The sequence below is a fragment of the Medicago sativa genome, chromosome 2 (genome assembly GCF_051527215.1).
Source record: "Medicago sativa cultivar Bolivia chromosome 2, Bolivia_mono, whole genome shotgun sequence".
Lineage (NCBI taxonomy): Eukaryota > Viridiplantae > Streptophyta > Magnoliopsida > Fabales > Fabaceae > Medicago > Medicago sativa.
In genome coordinates, this window is record NC_140750.1 from 78,046,980 (window position 1) to 78,070,699 (window position 23,720).

The 23,720-nt window shown below is 36.4% G+C and overlaps 1 protein-coding gene and 1 long non-coding RNA gene across 5 annotated transcripts; both read right to left on the reverse strand.

Moving 5' to 3' along the window:
• Positions 1–14,256: 14,256 nt before the first annotated feature.
• On the reverse strand, positions 14,257–23,257 carry LOC146951035 (uncharacterized). Of its 4 annotated transcripts, XR_015027763.1 has the most exons (4): positions 22,587–23,257; positions 22,306–22,359; positions 21,388–21,511; positions 14,257–15,504 (listed from the first exon to the last, which is right to left on the reverse strand). It is a non-coding gene; the product is annotated as an uncharacterized LOC146951035 (long non-coding RNA). The 4 variants fall into 4 exon arrangements; XR_015027764.1 differs by lacking the exon at positions 21,388–21,511; XR_015027765.1 differs by lacking the exons at positions 14,257–15,504; positions 21,388–21,511 and having other exon boundaries at positions 21,601–22,359; positions 22,587–22,761; positions 22,909–23,257.
• On the reverse strand, positions 16,463–19,161 carry LOC146951036 (uncharacterized). The gene is made up of 2 exons (XM_085747001.1): positions 16,778–19,161; positions 16,463–16,662 (listed from the first exon to the last, which is right to left on the reverse strand). Exon 1 carries the CDS (start codon positions 18,677–18,679, stop codon positions 16,808–16,810), a length of 1,872 nt encoding a protein of 623 aa, XP_085603127.1. The 5' UTR covers positions 18,680–19,161; the 3' UTR covers positions 16,463–16,662; positions 16,778–16,807.
• Positions 23,258–23,720: the final 463 nt, after the last annotated feature.

The window sequence follows — 23,720 nt, forward strand, 5'->3', positions numbered from 1 at the left end:
ACACACAGCGGGAACAAAAAATAGCTCATAAAAAAAGGTTTGCATACATATGTTTTTACACAAATTTGCAATCTTATCAAAATCAACATGAACCCATCAAGAGAAAATTTTGTAGCAATGACATAGAAATAGAAAATTTTATGGTTATTCCAAACTGACCCAACCCAGCATATACCATAGTGATCCAAGCACCAAAACGGATGTCATAGAAATAACGGAGAGCGAACCATTCTTTGGTTAAATATATACTACCATTTACCTTTTCAACTACAACATCAAATTAATTGTTACATGAATCAATCATTGTTGCATAGTGATTGATTTCATTACCAAAATCAGCAACAAACATGGGAGGTAACATCACAACACCCTATATGACAGTGAAAGGTTAGGATCAATGAAAAAGAACAAAAATATAATGAAAGATCAAAGATAAATTACACGCACATCATTAACATGAAATCCAACAACATATGTTCGATATTTAACCCTTAGCTCGTTTACATGTCCATATCAGTCAATGAATTTGGATCCAATGGAGCTATGTATTGAAAAAAAAAACATTTGTTAGCATTGCAGTAAAATGGAGCTATGATTAAACTAAAATAAGCATTACAAATTAAGATATGTGAGGGTAAGTAAACAACTTAGAATAACAAAACAGCATGTGGGAAGGAGACTTATCAAATATCATACTTTCACCAAGAGTGCATATTAGAGCTAATTTAAAATTAATTCAATGGAGTAAGAGATCCTAATGACTTATCATAACAATTTTTTTATGACTGTTTCTACGCCTTTCAATTGTCGATGCACCGTGAACCAGCCTTCACAGATCAGTATTAATCTGATCTGGCCGGAACACAGCTTGCACAGACTGCATAATTTGCAGTAATTGCACTTACATACAGCAAGCAATACAACAAATGTGCTAGTGCTGTAGTAGAACTTTGTCATACCCCAATTTTTGACCTAGGGTCATACATTCATAAGCCGTTTGACCCTGATTATGAAGGTGAGAAAAATACAAGAAGGGGGGTTGAATTGTGTTTTAGAAAAATTCTTCGTTTCTCCTAAAAACTGAACACACTGATCAGAAGCTAAGCGAGACAGCTTCTGAAGTGATAATCAGAATCTAAATGCAGCGGAATAAAACAGAGAGAGAGAGAGAAGAAGAACGACACAAAGCAATTATACTAGTTCCTTCCACAATCCGGAAGTAGTCCAGTCCCCCTTGCACTTCCAAGGAGATTTCACTATGAGTAATATCTGATTACAAATGCTCAAGCACACAAGCAAGAGACTTCCAATGCTCAAGCACACAAGCAAGAGACTTCCAATGCTCAAGCACACAAGCAAGAGACTTCCTTTGCTCAAGAACACAATCAAGAGACTTCCTGCTCAAGCACAACTGCAAGAGACTTCCTAACTAAACAAAATTACACAGAAAATTGTTTAAGGTTGAACACTTGATATACAATCAGAGGTGCTCACAATACAAATCAGATACAGACTCAATGGACTTAAGAATTTCTAAGATATGACTTTGAGACACAGAAATTCTAAGTGAATGCAGAACAATTTCAGCAGAGGTTTGGTACTTGTGAAAATCTTTGTGAGTCTTTCGTTCAGAGTTCATGCATTACCAATTCTCTAGGTCTTCACTCCTTTATATAGTGGTGTGAAAGAGACGTTGTGAAATTGCCAGCACACCAAAGAGTCGTTGTTGAAGCTTGATCTTTCACCAATAATCTTTTGCCTGATTTGGCTGTTGTCCTATGAAGAACAAATTTGAAATCCATTCCTTATCCAAAGGAACATCTATGCAGGCGAAACCGTATTCTGGAGCTGTTTTCTTGTCCTGTAGCGCGGACACAAAACAGAGTAGTGGAGAACGTGGTTGTACAATTCGTACAAAGTACAATGTCAACGCTTTCGTCCAAATTGCAAACACACGCCTTCAAACACCTTTGAAATGACCGTTGCAAACTCCACTAATCCTTTGTTTGTGTTTTCGAATCCAATAGACAGCTTTTGCATTGATAATTCTTCAATTCTTGATTCTTTGCAAATCCAGTTGATATTCAGCTTCTGGTGAAATGGCTTCTGATGAGGCAGCTTCTGATGATGCAGCTTCTGATGATATGACTTCTGCAGCTTCTGATGACGCAGCTTCTGATGATGTGGCTTCTGGACCTCTTGTCTTCAGAAGCACTATTCTTCAGGAGCAGCTTACTTCAGGAGCGCTATTTCTTCAGGAGCAGCTTGACTTCAGGAGCGCTTTTTCTCTTCAGTAGCAAGTTGCCTTCAGGAGCGTCCAAGCTTCAAATTTTTGTTGTTTCCATAGCTCTTTATTTGCTCATTCAGAACCAATGATGATGTAACTTTATAATTATGGTCCTGTACACTTGAACAAATATTAGCTAGTCCAATTTACAATTTTTAATACCTTGTTATCATCAAAACCCTTTAAGGTTCATTGTTAAACACATTTTGTTCCAACAATCTCCCCCTTTTTGATGATGACAAACAAAAGTATTTAAAATTGATCAATTGTTGTTAATCTAATTAACAAGTTGACTTTGGGGTTCTGAGGTTTGTAAGCTCAGAATCTGAGGTTTGTAAGCTCAAACTCCCCCTGAGTCTGATAGTCTTTAAGGTGAGGTTTGTAAGCTCCCCCTAAGTTCTATCCAGGTTAATTAAATTCATTTTTCGCGCAATAATATTATCAGAGCTTAAAAACAAAATTGAATCATTGAAAGAATTAACTTATAGATAAGAAGAATGGTTCAATTAATTTTACTTGAATTTTGATACTCCTTCGTTCGTTCATAGCTTATACCAATAAGGTAAAAAAAATGATAGAAGGTTTTCAAAAATTTCAAATGCCATTAATGGGGCTCAGAGCCTTTAAATACTTGTCACATATACTCCCCCTTTTGTCATTATCAAAAAAATTGAAATATATAGGCATAAAAGACAAAGAGATATGAGAAAAACTCAAACATGAAAGAGTATACTAAGCAATGAACTAAATAAATCAGAGCAAAATATATGAACATGTATATTCAATTGTCAGAAGCAGCTAAACAGTCAGAATCAGTAAGCATTCAGAAGCAAGAGAAATAAGACAAGATGGTTTCAGAAGCAAGGACTAAGAAATTTTAAAACAGACAACAAACAAAGAAAAACACAAGGGTGTGCAACTAAGGGTTGGTTTGTTGTTGTTTCTTCATCTCTTCCATTTCTTCAATCTTCTTCTTCAACAGTTCTTCAAGTTGTTGTTGCCTCTGAAGAAGAGCTTGTTCCCTTTCTCTAGCTTCTTGCTGCTGCTGTGCCATCTGTTTCTTCAGAAGCTTACACAACCTTGCTTCTCTGGTCAAGTAATCCGTTTCAAAGAAGAAAGGCTGGTTTGCCAGGAGCAGTGTAGAACTTCTTACTCTGAGACTCTGATTCAGATGCTCCATTAACTTCCTGACAGTAGCTTCCTTGCTTCTGATGCACTTAGCCCTTATGCTTTCAATTAGCTCAGTTGCCCGGTTCTGAAGAGATGCCCAGGAGTCTTCATATGCACCTGTGAGATCAATTGTCCCTCTTTGATCCACCAGATTATGCAATTGACTCAGAATTGTCAGAAGCTCAGAATTAATATATCCAGATTCCAGGATGTCTGTGGGTGGTTGTTCAAGGATTTCAAGATCAAAATCATTGATTTCCAAATCTTGAACAGGGTTAGGAACTGGAATGGTAAAGTGTGTTTGTGTGTTTGAAGATGAAGGCTGGTCAGAATCAATGTGTGTGGTGGAGGTTGAGGCTTGAACATTGACTAGAGAGATGTCAACATCCATGGGAGTTGGTTCAGGGGAGTGTTCAGGTAAAGGTTGAAATTCAGTTTCAGTTGATGGTTGTTGTGGTGAAGATGATGTTTGAGTGTTGAGTTGGGGGTCAATAGTAGCTATTGGTGATTGTGGGGGTGTTGTGGGTTTTTGTGGTTCAGGTGTTTGTTGATGGGGGTTTTCTGAAACACCATTTTCAGAAGCAGCTGCTTCTGGAGTTGTTTCAGAGGCCTTTTCTGAGGTAGATTTGTCTATGGGTAACTCACCTGAGTAGTGAAGAGCAAGATTGTCTAAGACAGAAGTGTCTTCTAATGATTCAGGTGCTGATGGTGAAGAGGGTGAAATGGGGATAGAGGTGACTGGAATCTGGATTGCCTGATCTGCAGGGCCAGCTTCAGAAGAGATCTTCTGTGGACCAGCAGATTGAGGAACTGCTTCTGAAGTTCCCTCTTCTGGAGCATTTTCAAAAATGAGCATCATATCGTCTTCCTCATTGTCTTCAGAAGGCTTACCAGCAATGGCTCTTACTTCAGCCAATTTCTCTTTGAAGTACCTATCACAATCTTCCATACCCAAGGCCTTGAGCTTTTCATCTCTTTGATGAGTGTATTGTGCTTTTAGATACTTGTTGTCTGAAATAAGTTCAGAAGCACGTTCATCTGCCATCCTTTTCCTTATTCGAGTCATCTCAACCATAGGACTCACAAGTTGAAGGGGAGCCTTCTTCTTCTTCAGCTTGGGATCAGCCTCCTCTTTCTCTATTTCTTCAAGAGCTTCATCCAGCTGCTCTTGAGTGATTACCAAGTCTGCCTTACCTTTTCTCCTCTTCTGTGGAATAGAAGCAGCACCAACCTTCTGCATCTTTCCTTTTTCCTTGATAGAAACAGGTTTAGCAGCTTCTGACTCAGTACTAGTTCTGGCCTTCTTTCCTTTAGTAGGAGCAGCTTCTGATTCAGAACTAGTTCTGGCCCTTTTCCCTTCAGGTGCATCAGAAACAGCAGCTTCTGACACAGCAACTGCCTTGGCCTTCTTGCCTTTCCCTTTAGCAAGAGCAGCTTCCTCCTGAGACCTCGCATCTTCCTCCAAGACGTACTCAGCTACTGATTGAACTAGGAAATCAGAGTCACTTTCCTTAAAGATGGGAGGAAAGTCCCTGATTATCTCAGTTTCAGCAGTTGTCATCTCTAACCACTTTTCATCTTTAGGGGCTTCTTTGATGAACTTCATAGAGCATAAGCTCCTGCTACTGATAGTCCTTTCAGCAGTAGAGACTTCGAAACATTTATCAGAAGCACTCCTTGTCCTTTTTAAGAACTCCAGCACCCTTCCTTGATGAAAGATTTCAGACAGCAATCTTCCATAGGGTACTTGTTTTCTTCCTCTTGTAGTGCTTTCGTTTATGGCCCAGCAGAGATGATCCATTACATATCTGGGGAAGTTTATCTTTTCAAGATTGGTCATGAAATAAATTGCTAGCTTCTGTTGGTTGTTGGGTTGGTCAGACCCTCCTGCTCTTTGAAAGAAGCAATCATTACTGAATTTCACCAACATTCTGTTGTGAATCTCCATCTCTGAAGGCTTGGCATCTTTCTTCCCACCCAGAAGAGAGTTGTAGTAACCTTTTAGCAGGACATCTTCCTTCCTGACTATTTCTTGGAATCTTCCCTCTGCATGCATCCTACAAGCTTTAGCTATAACGTCCTCAGTGATGGTTATAGGAATGCCCATCACTTCAGACCTTATTTCTAAGCTATCAAATGATGTAGGATTCATATCCATGACCATTTTCCCTTTCTTTGACCCCGCTTGTTTGCTTACGACTTTTGCAGGCTTTTCATTGTACACTTCAGCTTTTAACCAAAAGTCCTTGACCAAGTTCACATATGTTGGCCCATTTAGCATCTTGAAATACTCAGACATCATCTGAGTTTCTATCAAACCTTCCATGTTTACTTCATACTTCTTGAGTGAAGCAAAATCCACTGGTGACTCTACTTGAACTATTAAGGATTCCCATGGAATATCCGTAGTCTTCTCTTTGTAGATGGACCCAGATTCTGATACGCTTTGCTTGTTTGATGTAGATTCTGAAACTTTTGAGCTTGATGATGCCATTTGATGATTGACGAAGATTTGAAGAAGATGAAGATTTTAGGGTTCTAAGGTTGAGAGAATGCGCTTACTTCGCAAGAGGTTTGAGAGCAAATGTGTTTGTTGTGAGTGAGTAGTGTGTGAATTGACAAAGTGTTAAAAGTAAAACGATTGCAATTCAAAAGAGACAAACAAACATAACATTAATGACAAAATTGGGGGCGCGTGAAAAGTACTTTCAAAGCTATTAAATCATCATTGCCCTTTTAGTTATACACCAACACATACAGGCCACGTAAGAAGTTCACAGAGTAACTACCAAGTTAGTGGGCCAGAAGTTACTTTTTAAAAGGTAACTTCCAACGTTTCCACTAATTCAACTATTCAGAAGCAACAAATCCAGCTTCTGGACTTCAGATGCTGACGTCATCATCAGAAGCGAGTTTTCCTCAGAACCTCAATAAAGAGCTTCTGATGGACTACTGCTTCTGAACTAACTTCAGAACCTAAAATCCTATTCAGGAGCAAGCAAGCATTTAATCAGATACAAAGTGCATGTTCAAATTTTTCTTTATAAAATCAAATCTTTCAACAGTTAAAGGCTTAGTAAATATATCAGCCCATTGATTTTCAGTATCAATGAATTGTATATCTAAAATTCCTTTTTGAACATAATCTCTGATAAAATGGTGTTTGATTTCAATGTGCTTAGCTCTTGAATGCAAAATTGGATTTTTAGACAAACAAATAGCAGCAGTATTATCACAATAAATGGGAATACTGTTAGCAGTTATCTGATAATCTTCCAACTGATGTTTCATCCAAAGTAGTTGTGTACAACAACTTGCAGCTGAAATGTGTTCTGCTTCTGCTGTAGACATAGCAATAGTTGTTTGTCTTTTGCTAGCCCAGGATATAAGATTATCACCCAGAAATTGACAATTGCCACTGGTTGACTTTCTTTCAATCCTATCACCAGCATAATCAGCATCACAGAATCCAATTAGCTTATAATCTAAGGATTCCTGTAAAGGAGTCCAAGATTAGTTGTTCCTTTCAAATACCTGAAGATTCTCTTGACAGCAGTCATATGAGATTCTCTAGGATCTGATTGGAATCTTGCACACAAGCATACACTGAATAAAATATCTGGCCTAGATGCAGTGAGGTATAACAAAGAACCAATCATACCTCTATACAGCTTCTGATCTACTTTAGCTCCATCATCTTCTTTGCTCAAGTTGCACGTAGGGTGCATTGGAGTGTTCATCACTTTACAATCTTCAAGTTTGAACTTCTTCAGAAGCTCCTTTGTGTACTTTGATTGATGAACATAGACTCCATCTTTGCATTGATTGATTTGAATGCCCAGGAAGAACTTCAGCTCTCCCATCATGCTCATTTCAAATTCATCCTGCATTAACTCAGAAAATTCCTTGCAAAGAGATGCATTAGTAGAACCAAATATTATATCATCAACATATATTTGCACAACAAGAATATCTTTCCCAAGGGTCCTTCTGAAGAGTGTAGTATCAACCTGTCCTCTTTTAAAATCATTTTTGATTAAGAAATTACTTAGTCTATCATACCAAGCTCTGGGAGCTTGTTTCAAGCCATATAGTGATTTCTTCAGTTTAAAAACATGGTCAGGATATTTAATATCCTCAAATCCAGGAGGTTGCTTGACATACACTTCTTCTTCTATGACACCATTTAGAAATGCACTCTTGACATCCATTTGATATAATATTATGCCATGATTAACTGCATAGGAAAGAAGTAACCTGATTGCTTCCAATCTTGCAACTGGAGCAAACGTTTCAGTGTAATCAATGCCTTCTTGTTGACTATACCCTTGTGCAACAAGTCTGGCTTTGTTTCTTGTTACTTCACCTTGCTCATTCAGCTTGTTTCTGAATACCCATTTTGTTCCAATAATGTTCTTGTGCTGAGGTTTGGGTACCAGATCCCACACATCATTTCTTTGAAATTGATTCAACTCTTCTTGCATAGCTAGGATCCATCCATCATCTGAAAGTGCTTCATCAACTGTTGTAGGTTCAATCATTGAGATTAGTCCAATCATTGACTCTTCTTGTCTGAAATGTGATCTTGTTCTTCTTGGACTATCTTTGTTTCCAATGATTAGCTCCTCAGGATGTGAAGACTTGTGTTTGAATGTGTTTCTGGGAGGATCTTCTTGATGTGAGTCATCTTGTGCTTCATCAGAAGCAGTTTCATCTTGCGCTTCTGATGTGGGTTCAGCTTCTGGACTATCTTCAGATTCAGCTATCTGATCAGGTTCTGGAGTAGCTTCAGGAACCTGTATCTCTGCAAAACTTTCACCTTGCTTTGAAGTTTTATCTTCAAGCTCCTTGTCATCAAATTTAACGTGCATAGATTCTTCAACACAGAGTGTCTCTGAATTATACACTCTGTATGCCTTTGACCTTTCAGAGTAACCTAAAAAGATTCCTATTTGGGCCTTTGCATCAAATTTCTTTAGGTAGAGCTTGTTGTTCAGAATGTAACATGTACATCCAAATTGATGAAAGTAAGAGATATTGGGTTTTCTTCCTTTAAAGAGTTCATATGCTGTTTTCTCCAAAATAGGTCTAATATAGATCCTGTTTTGAACATAGCATGCTGTATTCACTGCTTCTGCCCAAAAATGTTTTGGTAAATTGTTTTCATGAATCATGGTTCTGGCCATTTCTTGTAAAGTTCTATTCTTTCTCTCTACAACCCCATTTTGTTGTGGTGTTCTAGGAGAAGAGAATTCATGGAAAATTCCACGTTTTTCACAAAAAGCTTCAAATGGCTCATTTTCAAATTCTCCACCATGATCACTTCTGACTTTCAAAATTTTTGATTCTTTTTCAGATTGAATTTGAGTGCAGAAGCTACTGAATACATCACACGCAACATCTTTACTCTTTATGAATTTCACCCAAGTCCATCTGCTGTAATCATCAACAATGACTAATCCATATCTACTTCCATATAAGGATGCAGTACTTACTGGTCCAAATAAATCAATATGGAGTAATTCTAAAGGTCTTGAGGTTGAAACAATATCTTTTGTTTTAAAAGATGATTTCACAATTTTTCCTCTCTGACATGCACCACAGAGTGCATCTGAATAATAGTCAATGTCTGGTAGCCCTTTCACAAGTTGTAACTTACTAAGCTTAGAGATTAACCTCCAGTTAGCATGTCCCAACCTTCTGTGCCACATCCATTTCTTATCATTCACTGATAGTAGGCACATCACCTTCTGATCAGCCAGTTCAGAAAAATTGATTTTATAGACATTGTCAACTCTCTTTCCTTTGAACACAATGGATTTGTCTTCCTTGTTGATTACTGTACAGTTGGGTTTTTCAAAAAGCACATCATAACCATTATCACAAAATTGACTAATGCTCAAAAGGTTATGTTCAAGACCATCTACCAACCATACATTATTAATTGAGGTAGAGGAGTTACCAATAGTTCCTGTACCTATGATCTTGCCTGACTGGTTGCCTCCAAATTTCACATTTCCTCCCTCTTTCATTGTTAGGCTGAGGAACATGGACTTGTCTCCTGTCATGTGTCTTGAGCAACCGCTGTCTAGGTACCATGATCTTTGCTTTGGCACTGCTCTTAGACATACCTGCATCATTGACATTTTTAGTTTTAGGTACCCATTGTTCTATGGGTCCTGGAAGGTTAGTACTTAAGGCTTTACTCTTCACTTCTTGTACCTTGTGCTGTGAGTTGGGTTGCTTCTGATTAACCATCACCTTAGGTTTTGGTACTTCAGAAGCAGTAACTGTCTTCTTCTGAAACTTAGACTTCAGAACCCCAGATTTTGGTTTCACCAGACTCTGAGGAATAGGTTCTGATCTTTTCAGGATCCTAACCTTTGAAGTCTTGGAATCAGATTTGATCATAGCCTTTGACTTAGAGTTCTTTGGCTTTGAAATAATCTTAGCCTTAGAACTAGAAGCTTCAGGTTCTGATTGAACAACAGTTTCCAACTCAGCCCCTTCTGGTACAAAGAATGTTTTCAGACCTTCCTTGATGCATTCACAACAAGACTTTAGATTGGTTTTCTCCAGTTTCACTTCTGGAAAACCAATTCCTCTGCCATTGTTCTTGTAAATGCTATAAATCATAGAAGCCACTCTGCTTCTGTCAATGCCAGATATAATAAAATCTTCAAGAGCAATTTCATGGTTACTTAAAGGTTTTTCATTACACTTTTCTTGTAGCTTCTGACATAAGAACCTGAGCTGATCTTCATATGTTTTACACATGAAGTCAAAGCCCCTAAGTCCTTGTTCAGAAGCTTTCAGATCCAATAAAGTTGATTTTTGCTGTTGTACCAAATCAGCATATTTTTCTTTTAAATCCTTCAACTCATTGGTTCTTACTTCAAAATGTGTAAGAAGTTCTTTAAGTGACTCAACAAGTTCATCTCTGGGAATTTTGGAATATACCTCGTTTTCATCTTCTGAGTCTGAATCTGACCCAGCTTCTGAAGTTGCTGTTGCTACCAACCCAACAGCTACCTTTGCATCTTCATCAGCTTCCTCTTTATCAGATCCAGATTCACTACCCAAATCATCCCAGGTTGCCATTAAACTCTGCTTAATCTGCTTCTTGAATTTTCTTGGTTTGAATGTAGACCTCTTTGACTTGTCCTTTGACTTTTCTCTTTGAAGATCAGGGCATTCAGCAATGAAGTGACCTGGCTTCTTACAGTTGAAGCATCCCTTCTGATCTTCTTTCCTTGAGCTTCTGGAGTTACCCCTTCTGGAGAGAAACTTTCTGTTCTTCTTGGCCAGATATTGAAGTCTGTTTGAGAGCATGGCCATTTCTGCAGCATCTGGTTCAGAGTCTGAACTTGACTGTTCTTCCTCTTCAGATTCAACCACTTTGAGAGCTTTTGATGACTTGCCTTTGGATGGAAGAGCTATTGATTTACTCTTCTTAGTAGACTCATGTTCATTAAGACTTAACTCATGAACTTTGAGAGAACTAACAAGATCTTCGACACTTAAAGTGTTTAAATCTTTAGCTTCCTCAATGGCAGTCACTTTTGGTCTCCATCTGGCAGGTAAGCTTCTGAGTATCTTGCTTACATGATCAGAAGCAACATAGCTCTTCTTTAGAATCTGTAGACCAGAAACTAAGGTTTGAAACCTTGAGTACATCTCCTCAATAGTTTCATCATCCTTCATTTTGAATAACTCATACTGATGTACAAGCAGGAGAGCCTTTGCTTCTTTGACCTTCTTGCTCCCTTCATAATTTGAACAGAGAGAAGCAAACATAGCTTTAGCAGTGGATTTGTCACTCATCTTCATGTATTCTGCTTTGGGTATGGCAGTGACAAGAGCTCCTCTGATAATATGATGCTTCTTGTAAAGTTTCCTCAGTTCTGGAGTATGTTTCTTTCTATCCACAGCAGCTCCTTCTTCATCAAGGACTAAATCACCAACACCATCTTCCAGAATATCCCATAATTCTTCATCTAGGCTCATGATGTAACTGTAAAAGTTGGTCTTCCACCAAGAGAACTCTTCAGCATCTCCATTGAACTTTGGAACTTTTCCAATACTGGTTTTCTTACTATCACTATAATCATGTGAGACATGTTTATAGCTAGTATCACCAGGACCAGTAGGAGTAGGAGTAGACATGTTTTTCTCAGATCTTTGACTGTTGCACGGTTAAGTGATACACAACAGACCAAGGCTCTAGATACCAATTGAAGGTGAGAAAAACACAAGAAGGGGGGTTGAATTGTGTTTTAGAAAAATTCTTCGTTTCTCCTAAAAACTGAACACACTGATCAGAAGCTAAGCGAGACAGCTTCTGAAGTGATAATCAGAATCTAAATGCAGCGGAATAAAACAGAGAGAGAGAGAGAAGAAGAACGACACAAAGCAATTATACTAGTTCCTTCCACAATCCGGAAGTAGTCCAATCCCCCTTGCACTTCCAAGGAGATTTCACTATGAGTAATATCTGATTACAAATGCTCAAGCACACAAGCAAGAGACTTCCAATGCTCAAGCACACAAGCAAGAGACTTCCAATGCTCAAGCACACAAGCAAGAGACTTCCTTTGCTCAAGAACACAATCAAGAGACTTCCTGCTCAAGCACAACTGCAAGAGACTTCCTAACTAAACAAAATTACACAGAAAATTGTTTAAGGTTGAACACTTGATATACAATCAGAGGTGCTCACAATACAAATCAGATACAGACTCAATGGACTTAAGAATTTCTAAGATATGACTTTGAGACACAGAAATTCTAAGTGAATGCAGAACAATTTCAGCAGAGGTTTGGTACTTGTGAAAATCTTTGTGAGTCTTTCGTTCAGAGTTCATGCATTACCAATTCTCTAGGTCTTCACTCCTTTATATAGTGGTGTGAAAGAGACGTTGTGAAATTGCCAGCACACCAAAGAGTCGTTGTTGAAGCTTGATCTTTCACCAATAATCTTTTGCCTGATTTGGCTGTTGTCCTATGAAGAACAAATTTGAAATCCATTCCTTATCCAAAGGAACATCTATGCAGGCGAAACCGTATTCTGGAGCTGTTTTCTTGTCCTGTAGCGCGGACACAAAACAGAGTAGTGGAGAACGTGGTTGTACAATTCGTACAAAGTACAATGTCAACGCTTTCGTCCAAATTGCAAACACACGCCTTCAAACACCTTTGAAATGACCGTTGCAAACTCCACTAATCCTTTGTTTGTGTTTTCGAATCCAATAGACAGCTTTTGCATTGATAATTCTTCAATTCTTGATTCTTTGCAAATCCAGTTGATATTCAGCTTCTGGTGAAATGGCTTCTGATGAGGCAGCTTCTGATGATGCAGCTTCTGATGATATGACTTCTGCAGCTTCTGATGACGCAGCTTCTGATGATGTGGCTTCTGGACCTCTTGTCTTCAGAAGCACTATTCTTCAGGAGCAGCTTACTTCAGGAGCGCTATTTCTTCAGGAGCAGCTTGACTTCAGGAGCGCTTTTTCTCTTCAGTAGCAAGTTGCCTTCAGGAGCGTCCAAGCTTCAAATTTTTGTTGTTTCCATAGCTCTTTATTTGCTCATTCAGAACCAATGATGATGTAACTTTATAATTATGGTCCTGTACACTTGAACAAATATTAGCTAGTCCAATTTACAATTTTTAATACCTTGTTATCATCAAAACCCTTTAAGGTTCATTGTTAAACACATTTTGTTCCAACAGATTAGCCCCTGACTTTTCAAGAAAATTTCGGCAGGGAGGTATTTTAAAATACCTCATTTTTGGTTCCAAGCGGACCCTCTTCTCTTTTTATTATTATATTTTCACCCTTAAAATTTCCATCTTTTATTAATTCTCTTTTAATTTTAATTTTAATTTTAATTTTAGTTTTAAATTTTAATTTTTATTTAGTCATTTTCTATTCTTCTATTTCTAGCTTTTTTTTATTTCTTTTTAAGTGTCCAAAAATAATAGTGTCCAATTTTCTTTCTTAACTTTCTCCATGCCACAATTAACTGCCAAGGTCAGAACTTTGTTTCCAAATCCATTACACGCGTTTTCAATCACCTTCAATTCCCATAAAATCCATTCAATCCCATTTAACATATTTTTTCCCTTTTCTGAATTGGTCTTGGCCTTTAAAAGAATGAGACTGAATTAGAGAAGAGGACAATTCTTTTCACACACAGTAACACACAAGCACAGCTTCAAACCTCACAACAGGAATCCAATCACCAATTTCCCATTCACCAGTACCAATCATACCAGTAACCAAAACTCTTTCCAACACACATAACCACAGCCAGGCCATCGCACAAAGCAATCACAACACAGTCAGTTAAATCAAAACCAACACATCTGTTACCACTCTAACCCAACATCTTCGATCCTAAAACCAATGGCGTTGCCAGGAACCTGGACCAGGGGGTTCATACTTGCGAACTTTAATTACTAATAATTATAATAATATATTTAATTACTAATAATTATAATAATATATATTCAAAAAATTACAGTGCATTCAGTGTACCTTGTAGTCAAAATACTTCATATGCATACTCTACAATTGCTCCCTACGAGGTGCCATCTTCTGAAATCGTTGAATAATCAACTCCTTATCAACCTTTTTGAACACATCTCTCTCAATGTAAGTCACAAGACAATCGTTTAGAAAATCATCCGCCATTTGATTACGCAATTACACATACAGCTTGAAGCAGAATAGGTTATTTTAATTGGATTTTATTGAAATTGAAACACGGAAACAGATTACACAATGGAGCTGAACACATTAGACGTAAACTTATCTAACATAATTCTGATAATTGGTTTCTTCAAAAAAATTCTGATAATTGGCAGATTACAATAGAAACAACATTCAAAATGGAAATTCATATGAAGACCCCAGCTTAAAAACTGAACTCTCGATAGACATGAAGGTAAACAATTTAACTTTTGCCGACCATCGGATCACCTAGCTTGAAACGTACACCTTCAAATATTCTGCACTCAATCATACACTTCCACTCACCACCAATTATGATTGTACGACATATCAAAAAATAATAGTGCAATTCCAATTGTTTCCGCACTTGTGCCATGACCACCATGGCCGTGGTCCTCTTATCCAATGCAAATTCACAAAAACCATTGTAGAACAACTTCTATGAATCAGGGAAGAATAGGCATAAGAAGTAATTTTGTCCAATAATATATATATATATATATATATATATATATATATATATATATATAAGTAAATGTAGACAAACAATGAAATGTAGTAGACAAAAGCAAATTTGACTTAGGGGTAAGAGATTTGGTGTGTACAATGATCATAAGAGATTATGGGAAGTTCAGTTTAGAGAACTATTTTCTAAGGGAGTGCAAACTAATTTCATTCTCAACCCTTAAATGAACAAATCAGCATACCACAATTAGACAACCATGTAAGTAACAAACTTGTAGCTGCACAAATCTTAAGCAAATCTGCAAAAAACACACAGCGGGAACAAAAAATAGCTCATAAAAAAAGGTTTGCATACATATGTTTTTACACAAATTTGCAATCTTATCAAAATCAACATGAACCCATCAAGAGAAAATTTTGTAGCAATGACATAGAAATAGAAAATTTTATGGTTATTCCAAACTGACCCAACCCAGCATATACCATAGTGATCCAAGCACCAAAACGGATGTCATAGAAATAACGGAGAGCGAACCATTCTTTGGTTAAATATATACTACCATTTACCTTTTCAACTACAACATCAAATTAATTGTTACATGAATCAATCATTGTTGCATAGTGATTGATTTCATTACCAAAATCAGCAACAAACATGGGAGGTAACATCACAGCACCCTATATGACAGTGAAAGGTTAGGATCAATGAAAAAGAACAAAAATATAATGAAAGATCAAAGATAAATTACACGCACATCATTAACATGAAATCCAACAACATATGTTCGATATTTAACCCTTAGCTCGTTTACATGTCCATATCAGTCAATGAATTTGGATCCAATGGAGCTATGTATTGAAAAAAAAAACATTTGTTAGCATTGCAGTAAAATGGAGCTATGATTAAACTAAAATAAGCATTACAAATTAAGATATGTGAGGGTAAGTAAACAACTTAGAATAACAAAACAGCATGTGGGAAGGAGACTTATCAAATATCATACTTTCACCAAGAGTGCATATTAGAGCTAATTTAAAATTAATTCAATGGAGTAAGAGATCCTAATGACTTATCATAACAATTTTTTTATGACTGTTTCTACGCCTTTCAATTGTCGATGCACCGTGAACCAGCCTTCACAGATCAGTATTAATCTGATCTGGCCGGAACACAGCTTGCACAGACTGCATAATTTGCAGCAATTGCACTTACATACAGCAAGCAATACAACAAATGTGCTAGTGCTGTAGTAGAACTTTGTCATACCCCAATTTTTGACCTAGGGTCATACATTCATAAGCCGTTTGACCCTGATTAGCCCCTGACTTTTCAAGAAAATTTCGGCAGGGAGGTATTTTAAAATACCTCATTTTTGGTTCCAAGCGGACCCTCTTCTCTTTTTATTATTATATTTTCACCCTTAAAATTTCCATCTTTTATTAATTCTCTTTTAATTTTAATTTTAATTTTAATTTTAGTTTTAAATTTTAATTTTTATTTAGTCATTTTCTATTCTTCTATTTCTAGCTTTTTTTTATTTCTTTTTAAGTGTCCAAAAATAATAGTGTCCAATTTTCTTTCTTAACTTTCTCCATGCCACAATTAACTGCCAAGGTCAGAACTTTGTTTCCAAATCCATTACACGCGTTTTCAATCACCTTCAATTCCCATAAAATCCATTCAATCCCATTTAACATATTTTTTCCCTTTTCTGAATTGGTCTTGGCCTTTAAAAGAATGAGACTGAATTAGAGAAGAGGACAATTCTTTTCACACACAGTAACACACAAGCACAGCTTCAAACCTCACAACAGGAATCCAATCACCAATTTCCCATTCACCAGTACCAATCATACCAGTAACCAAAACTCTTTCCAACACACATAACCACAGCCAGGCCATCGCACAAAGCAATCACAACACAGTCAGTTAAATCAAAACCAACACATCTGTTACCACTCTAACCCAACATCTTCGATCCTAAAACCAGTGGCGTTGCCAGGAACCTGGACCAGGGGGTTCATACTTGCGAACTTTAATTACTAATAATTATAATAATATATTTAATTACTAATAATTATAATAATATATATTCAAAAAATTACAGTGCATTCAGTGTACCTTGTAGTCAAAATACTTCATATGCATACTCTACAATTGCTCCCTACGAGGTGCCATCTTCTGAAATCGTTGAATAATCAACTCCTTATCAACCTTTTTGAACACATCTCTCTCAATGTAAGTCACAAGACAATCGTTTAGAAAATCATCCGCCATTTGATTACGCAATCTGTTCTTCACAATCTTCATAGCAGAAAAGGCTCGTTCAACGGTTGCTGTTGCAACAGGTAAAATCATTGCTAACTTCAAAAGTCGGTAGACGAACAAATAAGTAATATGCCTTTTAGTTGCAACCAGTTTTTTTGATAGATCACTTATTCCTTTCAAAGATGCAAATTCTACACTCTTACGCATATCAGAGATGTAAGTCTCAAGTTGACTATCAAGGAATACCAATGTGGTTGGAGAAAATTCACTTGGATAAAACTTGGCAAATTCAATCAACTTTGCCTTGTCAAAACTAGAGAACAAGTTGGTTGGGCTCAAACACTCCATGCAAATAAGCAATCGACTATTTGTCTCATTAAAACGATTATTAAGTTCTTGAAGCTGCATATCCACAACAGTATAAAATAATTCAATGCGGTAATGACTCTCTATTGTGATAGAATCAACATTACCTCCACGTTTTGATTGTCCACGAAAGTATATATCATCCATGTTTGGAATGCTAATGCCATGCTTGTTGCAAAATAAAGTTACCTCCTCCAATAAAGGTTCCCAGCCATCATCTCTTAGTGTTTGTAACAACTCTTTTGTAATGCTAACCAAGTTCATAGCATTGACGATGTCTTGATCTTTTCTCTGCAATGCTTGTGACAAATCATTTGAAATACCTAAGACTTTTTTCATCAAATGCAATGTGATAGCAAAATCAAAATTATTCATTAAAAGTAAAAGACCATTTGCTTCCCCTCTTCCATCTTTGACTGAAACATCATCTTTCAACATTTTAAGAACATCAATTACAGAACTATACATCAATATCAAATTCACCAAAGTTCCAAAGTGGGAACTCCAACGGGTATCAGCAGCACGTTTCATATTTCTTGCTTGATTCAAACCTTTTCCACTAACAACTTCTCCATCTTCCAATGCATTCTTAACATTGATTCTTTGTTGTTCGTGAAGCATGTCAGTACGTTTGCAAGATCCTCGAACAACATTTGTTAAAGTGGATATTGTGCTAAAAAGAGAATTAACTAGAAGGTGATCTCTGGAAATAGCAACCAATGCAAGTTGTAATTGATGAGCAAAACAGTGTACATAAAATGCACATGGACTTTCCTTTAAGATCAAAGTTTTGAGACCAGAAAATTGCCCTTGCATGTTGCTAGCACCATCGTAACCTTGTCCACGAATTCTTGAAGTTGTAAGTCCATGTTTGCAAAATAGTTCATCTATGGCCATTTTTAATGATATGGCTGTTGTAAGTTTAACATGAACAATACCCAAAAATCGTTCAACAATACTTCCATGCTTGTTAACATAACGCAAAACAACAACCATTTGTTCACTATCAGATATGTCTCTTGATTCGTCAACAAGAATAGCAAACAATTCATCTCCAAGGTCATCAATAATAGCTTTGGTGGTTTCCAGAGAGGAAGCATTAACAATTTCCTTTTGAATGGATGGTGAACTCATTTTATCATTTTCAGGAGCATTTTCCAATACAACTCGCTTCACTTTCTTTTTTTTGTCAGCATACCATCTAAGCATTTCAAGGAAGTTCCCTTGATTAGAAGATTCTATTTTTTCATCATGACCACGAAAAGGCAATCCTTGCTTCATTAGAAAGTGAAGGCAATCAAGGGAAGCCGTTAACCTCCTTCGATACAAATCACGAGTTGTTTCAGACTGCTTAGACAACACAACTTCAATATGTTGATCTTGTTTCATTAAATCTTCACATTTCTTCCAAGCTATGTTATGAGCACAATTAGGGCCTCCTCCAACATGTAATGAGAGTTTGGATTTTTTATTCCAACTAGTGAATCCATCTGTTACAAATGTATCACCACCGCATTGTTTTCCAATATCGGGTCTAAAAAGAGAACAACATAAACAAAATGCGGCATCTTTTTCTATACTATACTCTAACTAATTTCCAAATTCATTGAACCAAGAGGGACAAAATCTTCTCATTAATTTTCCGATGCTTCTTTGAGGAAAAGTGTGTTGAGTAGGTTGGTATGGTCCTCTTTGTAAATATGTTCTGCGTATTATCTCTTGATCATTAGGATGATATGATGACATTTTCGGCCGCTTTCCAGGATCGGATGGCAACTCTTCCAAATTACATGGAACATGTTGTCGTTGTCGTTGAAAACTAGATCCTTGCTCAATTGATGGTAATCTCCTCTTAAAAAGTTTCTCCATAAACTCCTACAACATTCAAAACAACAATTTACACAACTGATAGCAATATCATTGTTTTTATTCTGATACATTTGTTCCATGAAAAATGCCTATACACAAGCAGACTAGCAGTATACACAAATTTATACAGTATATCAGTATTCACAATTTTTTGAATCATAAACAATCAATCAGCAAGCAGTAACAACATGTCAGTATTCCCTAAACTAAACAATCAATCAGCAAGCAGTAACAAGTTACTAACAACAAGTCCCAATTTTAAAGAATATAACAAAAACCCCCAAATTAGAAACCCTATAATTTCAAAATTCTCAAATCACAAATTTCTGAATCATTACCTGTTCTGAATCACAAATTTCGGTGAAAGCCAGAAAGGTAAGTGTGGAAGAAGGCACGGTCTATTGGTGGTGCGCGTGCGGTGGGCGGTGGCCGAGTTCGTGTGTTTGTAGTTGAGAAGCGCGGAGATGCGCGGTGGTTTACAACAAAGAGGAAAGGAGATGCGCGGTCTGTTAGCTTAGTGGTGGTGTGCGGTGGTTTTCCGGCGGCAGATCTCAGGGAATGAAGAAAGGAGATGAGAGTGTGTAGTCAGTAGAGAGAAGAGAAGGTTAGAGAGAGGAAATAATAAGAAAATGAGTCTGAGGTTTGAGTGTTAGAAAGACTGTCTTGGGTCAAGGTGCAAAAAATTAATTCCAGGGGGTTCAAAGTACAAATAATATTGGGGTACTGGTGTAATTTTATTAAGTCCAGGGGGTTCAGTTGAACCCCCTCACTTCTATGTAGCTCCGCCCCTGCCTAAAACTCATATCACAACCCATAGAATCACCAACAGCATCGTACCATTGCCAGCAGATTCAAACCAATCCAAACGGACCCAAAGGTATAGCTTTACATTGTTAGATCTAGTTTTTTTTAGGTTTTAGGTTATTAAAAAAAAACAAAAAGAAACAAAGAAAGAAGGAATAGAAGTAGGAGGGAGCCGTGAAAAAAATTGAAAAGAAAAAGAAAAGAAACAAAAAGAAAGAAGAGACGAGAAGGAAGAAAGAAAAGAAAGAAAATGAAATAGATGGGGACGGTGGGGTTACTTATGTAACCTTGTGATTCAATGCATACGGTGCATGTCTTACCATGCACCCTCGCCCTTGCTAGCCTTCAGATATCGATCTAACAGCCTGCAACCTTGCCCTTTATATCAGATCAGGACTGTTGATCAAATCAACAGTCCAGATTAAATTCTTTTACTACCTGCACCCTCTTTTCCTTTATTTTCTATTTTTATTTTATTTTATGTCTCTCATGCATTTTTATATTTATTTTGCATCACATTTTATTATTTATTTAAATTTTGTCATTTATTTTATTGCATAAATTTAGAATGTAATTAGGTCAATTGTACAACTATAAATGAGAAAAAGTGTGTGTGTGTGTGTGTGTGTGCGCGCGTGTCTTTTATTTCTTTAAAGCTTTATATATATCAAAAAATACAAAAAAATAGATTAGGTTAGGAGATTTTGTGGTGATCCAACGTCACTACAAAATTCCCACGCTTTTATTTTTATTGCTACGTTAGTTTTTTTTTTATGTTCTATTCAATATTCAAAAACAACAAAACATTCAAATAGCAAAAATCACAAAAAATATTTTCATAATAAACCTTGATTTTCAATCAAGTGATCGTTCCTTTTATTTTATTTCTTAATCAAATATCAAATCAATTTTAATCATACTTTGAGTCCATTTTTCTTTCAATATAAAAAATACAAACCAATTCTTATTTGCCACTTGGCTTTTATTTTAAAACTTTTTTCAAAACTAATAAAAAACACAACAAATCAAACGTCATTTTTTTAACCCCGAACTACGAGGTTTTGATCCCTCACGGGTACGTAGGCAGAGGACACTCGTCCTTCCAAATCAATAAAATGTAGATAATTAGGTCTTCCTTTTTTAATCATTTCAAAATTCCATTTTTAAAAAAAGCAAGCAAGTTTATAGTACAAAAAGTTAAATAAAATCAAGAGGTTCTCGTAGAGTACTACGAATATTTAGGGTGTTAATACCTTCCCTAAATATAACCAACCCCCGAACCCTAAATCTTTTCAATATGGGGTATTTTTGAACTTTCTTTCCCCTTTCTTTAAAAAAATTAAAATGTTCAGTCGTGAAATCAAAAGCGAGTCAAAAGTTAATCAAATAGCCTTGATCTCCAAAAAATGACGCGACAAACTTACATACAGCAGCAGAACTTTGTTTCACTAATCCGTTTATTATCGTTAATACTTTCTGCTGCAACGGACCGGTAATTTCCAAAAAACCCCTCCCTCAGTACTCCTAAATGTGCTAGTGCATCTACTACTGAAAACAAATCCAATTCCCATACATCAAATGGATAATTGCAAGGCCAGGGGCCAGCAAGAACAAAATAGCAATCATCCAAACTCACATAAGCTATAAATGCTACTGCTTTTATACATGTCAAGTGCCTTTTACATTATCCACCAAACAGAGCTATCGTTAACAAAATTATAACTATGGATCAGAAAAATAAAATAATGTGTAATATATAATATTAATATACACTTCAGTGTTCAAACTAAAATAACCCAGTAACTTCTTTTCAAATTTTTTTTTTTTTTTTGTGATTCATAAGTAGTAACCTAGTAAATACTATATCAAACCTTCCAACTTTGAATTTGCAGGAGTATAGCAAAATAGGGATAGTTTGAAGTTGATCGGATGACTCAGCAATGGTTTTATTTTTGCGGCTGATCGAACCTTCCTCACATTTGATCAGTGTTCCAAAGAAAACAAAATCTTCTGTCTGAATCCATTTTATTTTCCATCGTTCGGTGAAATGAAAATGTAATTAACGTCAAGTGACCAAATAAGTTCTAGATGAAAGCTAACTTACCTTTCATTCTAAAGAAAGCAATATAAACAGAGAAAATGCAGGACCATAAGCTAGAAAAGTAAATATACTTAAATAATGACATTACATAAGATATGGGAAACCAAATATTGTTGACATCCACAAAAGGAATTCAAGATCTTAAACATTTTTAGCAACAAATATAATTCAATTATTCGTCCAACCAAACATAAACGCAGAAAATCTATCTAGTTATAAAAACAATTTTTTCTTGGCTTACCCGACTTCTAGTAAAGCCTGTATCTCTTGCTAACATATGATATGTTTCAGAGTACTTGGACAAATACAAAAACAAAAACAAAAAATTATAGTTAGCTTCATTAATACAATGTGCAAAACAAATGGTATACAAAATTGATACAAAGCTTTCGGTAATCAACTTTAATATGCAAATAAATCAATGGATAAACAACCAAGTTATACTAACCTATCTCATATGTAATAAGAATCTTCATTGTGAAATCACAATTAAAAAAAATGGGGTTTGAAACAATTCCTTACATGTAAATCCTTTGAGAAACCAAAGAACATTGCATTGGCAACACGCATATACGATTGGTCTTCTACATCGAACAATCACCCTTCTAGCGCCGTCTTCGGATTTTGCGTTCAAGAGATTCAGCCAACTATCACATCATCGTTTCCGACGCTAGTTTCATGCGACCATGCGACCTCTCTCAAAATGAAATTGAAGAAAGAAAAAGATGATTAAACGATTGAAGAAAAAGGAAAGAGGGAAATCTGAAACCAATTGGTTTGGCCATGGGTAGGGCAGCAAGGTCGTGGAGAGAGAGAGAGAGAGAGAGAGAGAGAGAGATTTGACCGTGGCAGTAACAACATGTGAGGCAGAAGATAGGAGAGGCAGCGTTGCCGACGGGAAAGTGTAGAGGCGGTGTGTTGAGGTTGAGGCCAATGACCATGTGAGGGCAGGCGGTGGTGGACAGAGAGAAGCTTGAGGAAGAGAGAAAGCAGCGTTTGAATGACAGAGAGAAAGCCTTGGAAATTACACGCTAGAAGGGAAGAGAAAGAGACTCATCTTCCCTATGCACGTGAATCAAATTTCAAGGAGTGAGATTTGATCAACGGCTGATATGATAACCTCCCCTAATTACAATGATCTAACGGTCTGGATAGATTGGAGCCAAAAAAGTAGGGTTAAGGGTTGGGAATTAGGGTAAAAGCATGTTTGTTAGGATTAGATATAAATGATTGCAACTTAAGATATTAATTCAGTATTTTAAATTAATATCAATATAAAAATAAAACTTGCGGTATATGTTGTGGCAAAATAAAAATAAAAATAAAAATAAGGGTAACAATTCAAATTTATAAAACAGTGGCAACATTGATTGATATGTGTTGAGTCAAAAATATTTCATATAGGCTACAACTCACAAGGTAAAACAAAATACATCTAACAAAAAAAGTGAAACAAAGTAAAGAAAATATTGTTTTTTAATCAAAGTAACAATGAAGTTTGGTTACTTTCTGAACACACAGTATCATTGATAGGCTAAATTTTTGTTATTATAACTTATCAATGAGTTAGGTTGAACATTCAATTTAAAATTCGCTTTGTTATTATAACTTATCAATGAGTTAGGTTGAACATTCAATTTAAAATTCGCTTTAGGC

Excerpts from the sequence above, each read along its gene's own strand:
- LOC146951036 (XM_085747001.1), bottom strand. The coding sequence starts at position 18,679 with ATGAAACAAGATCAACATATTGAAGTTGTGTTGTCTAAGCAGTCTGAA.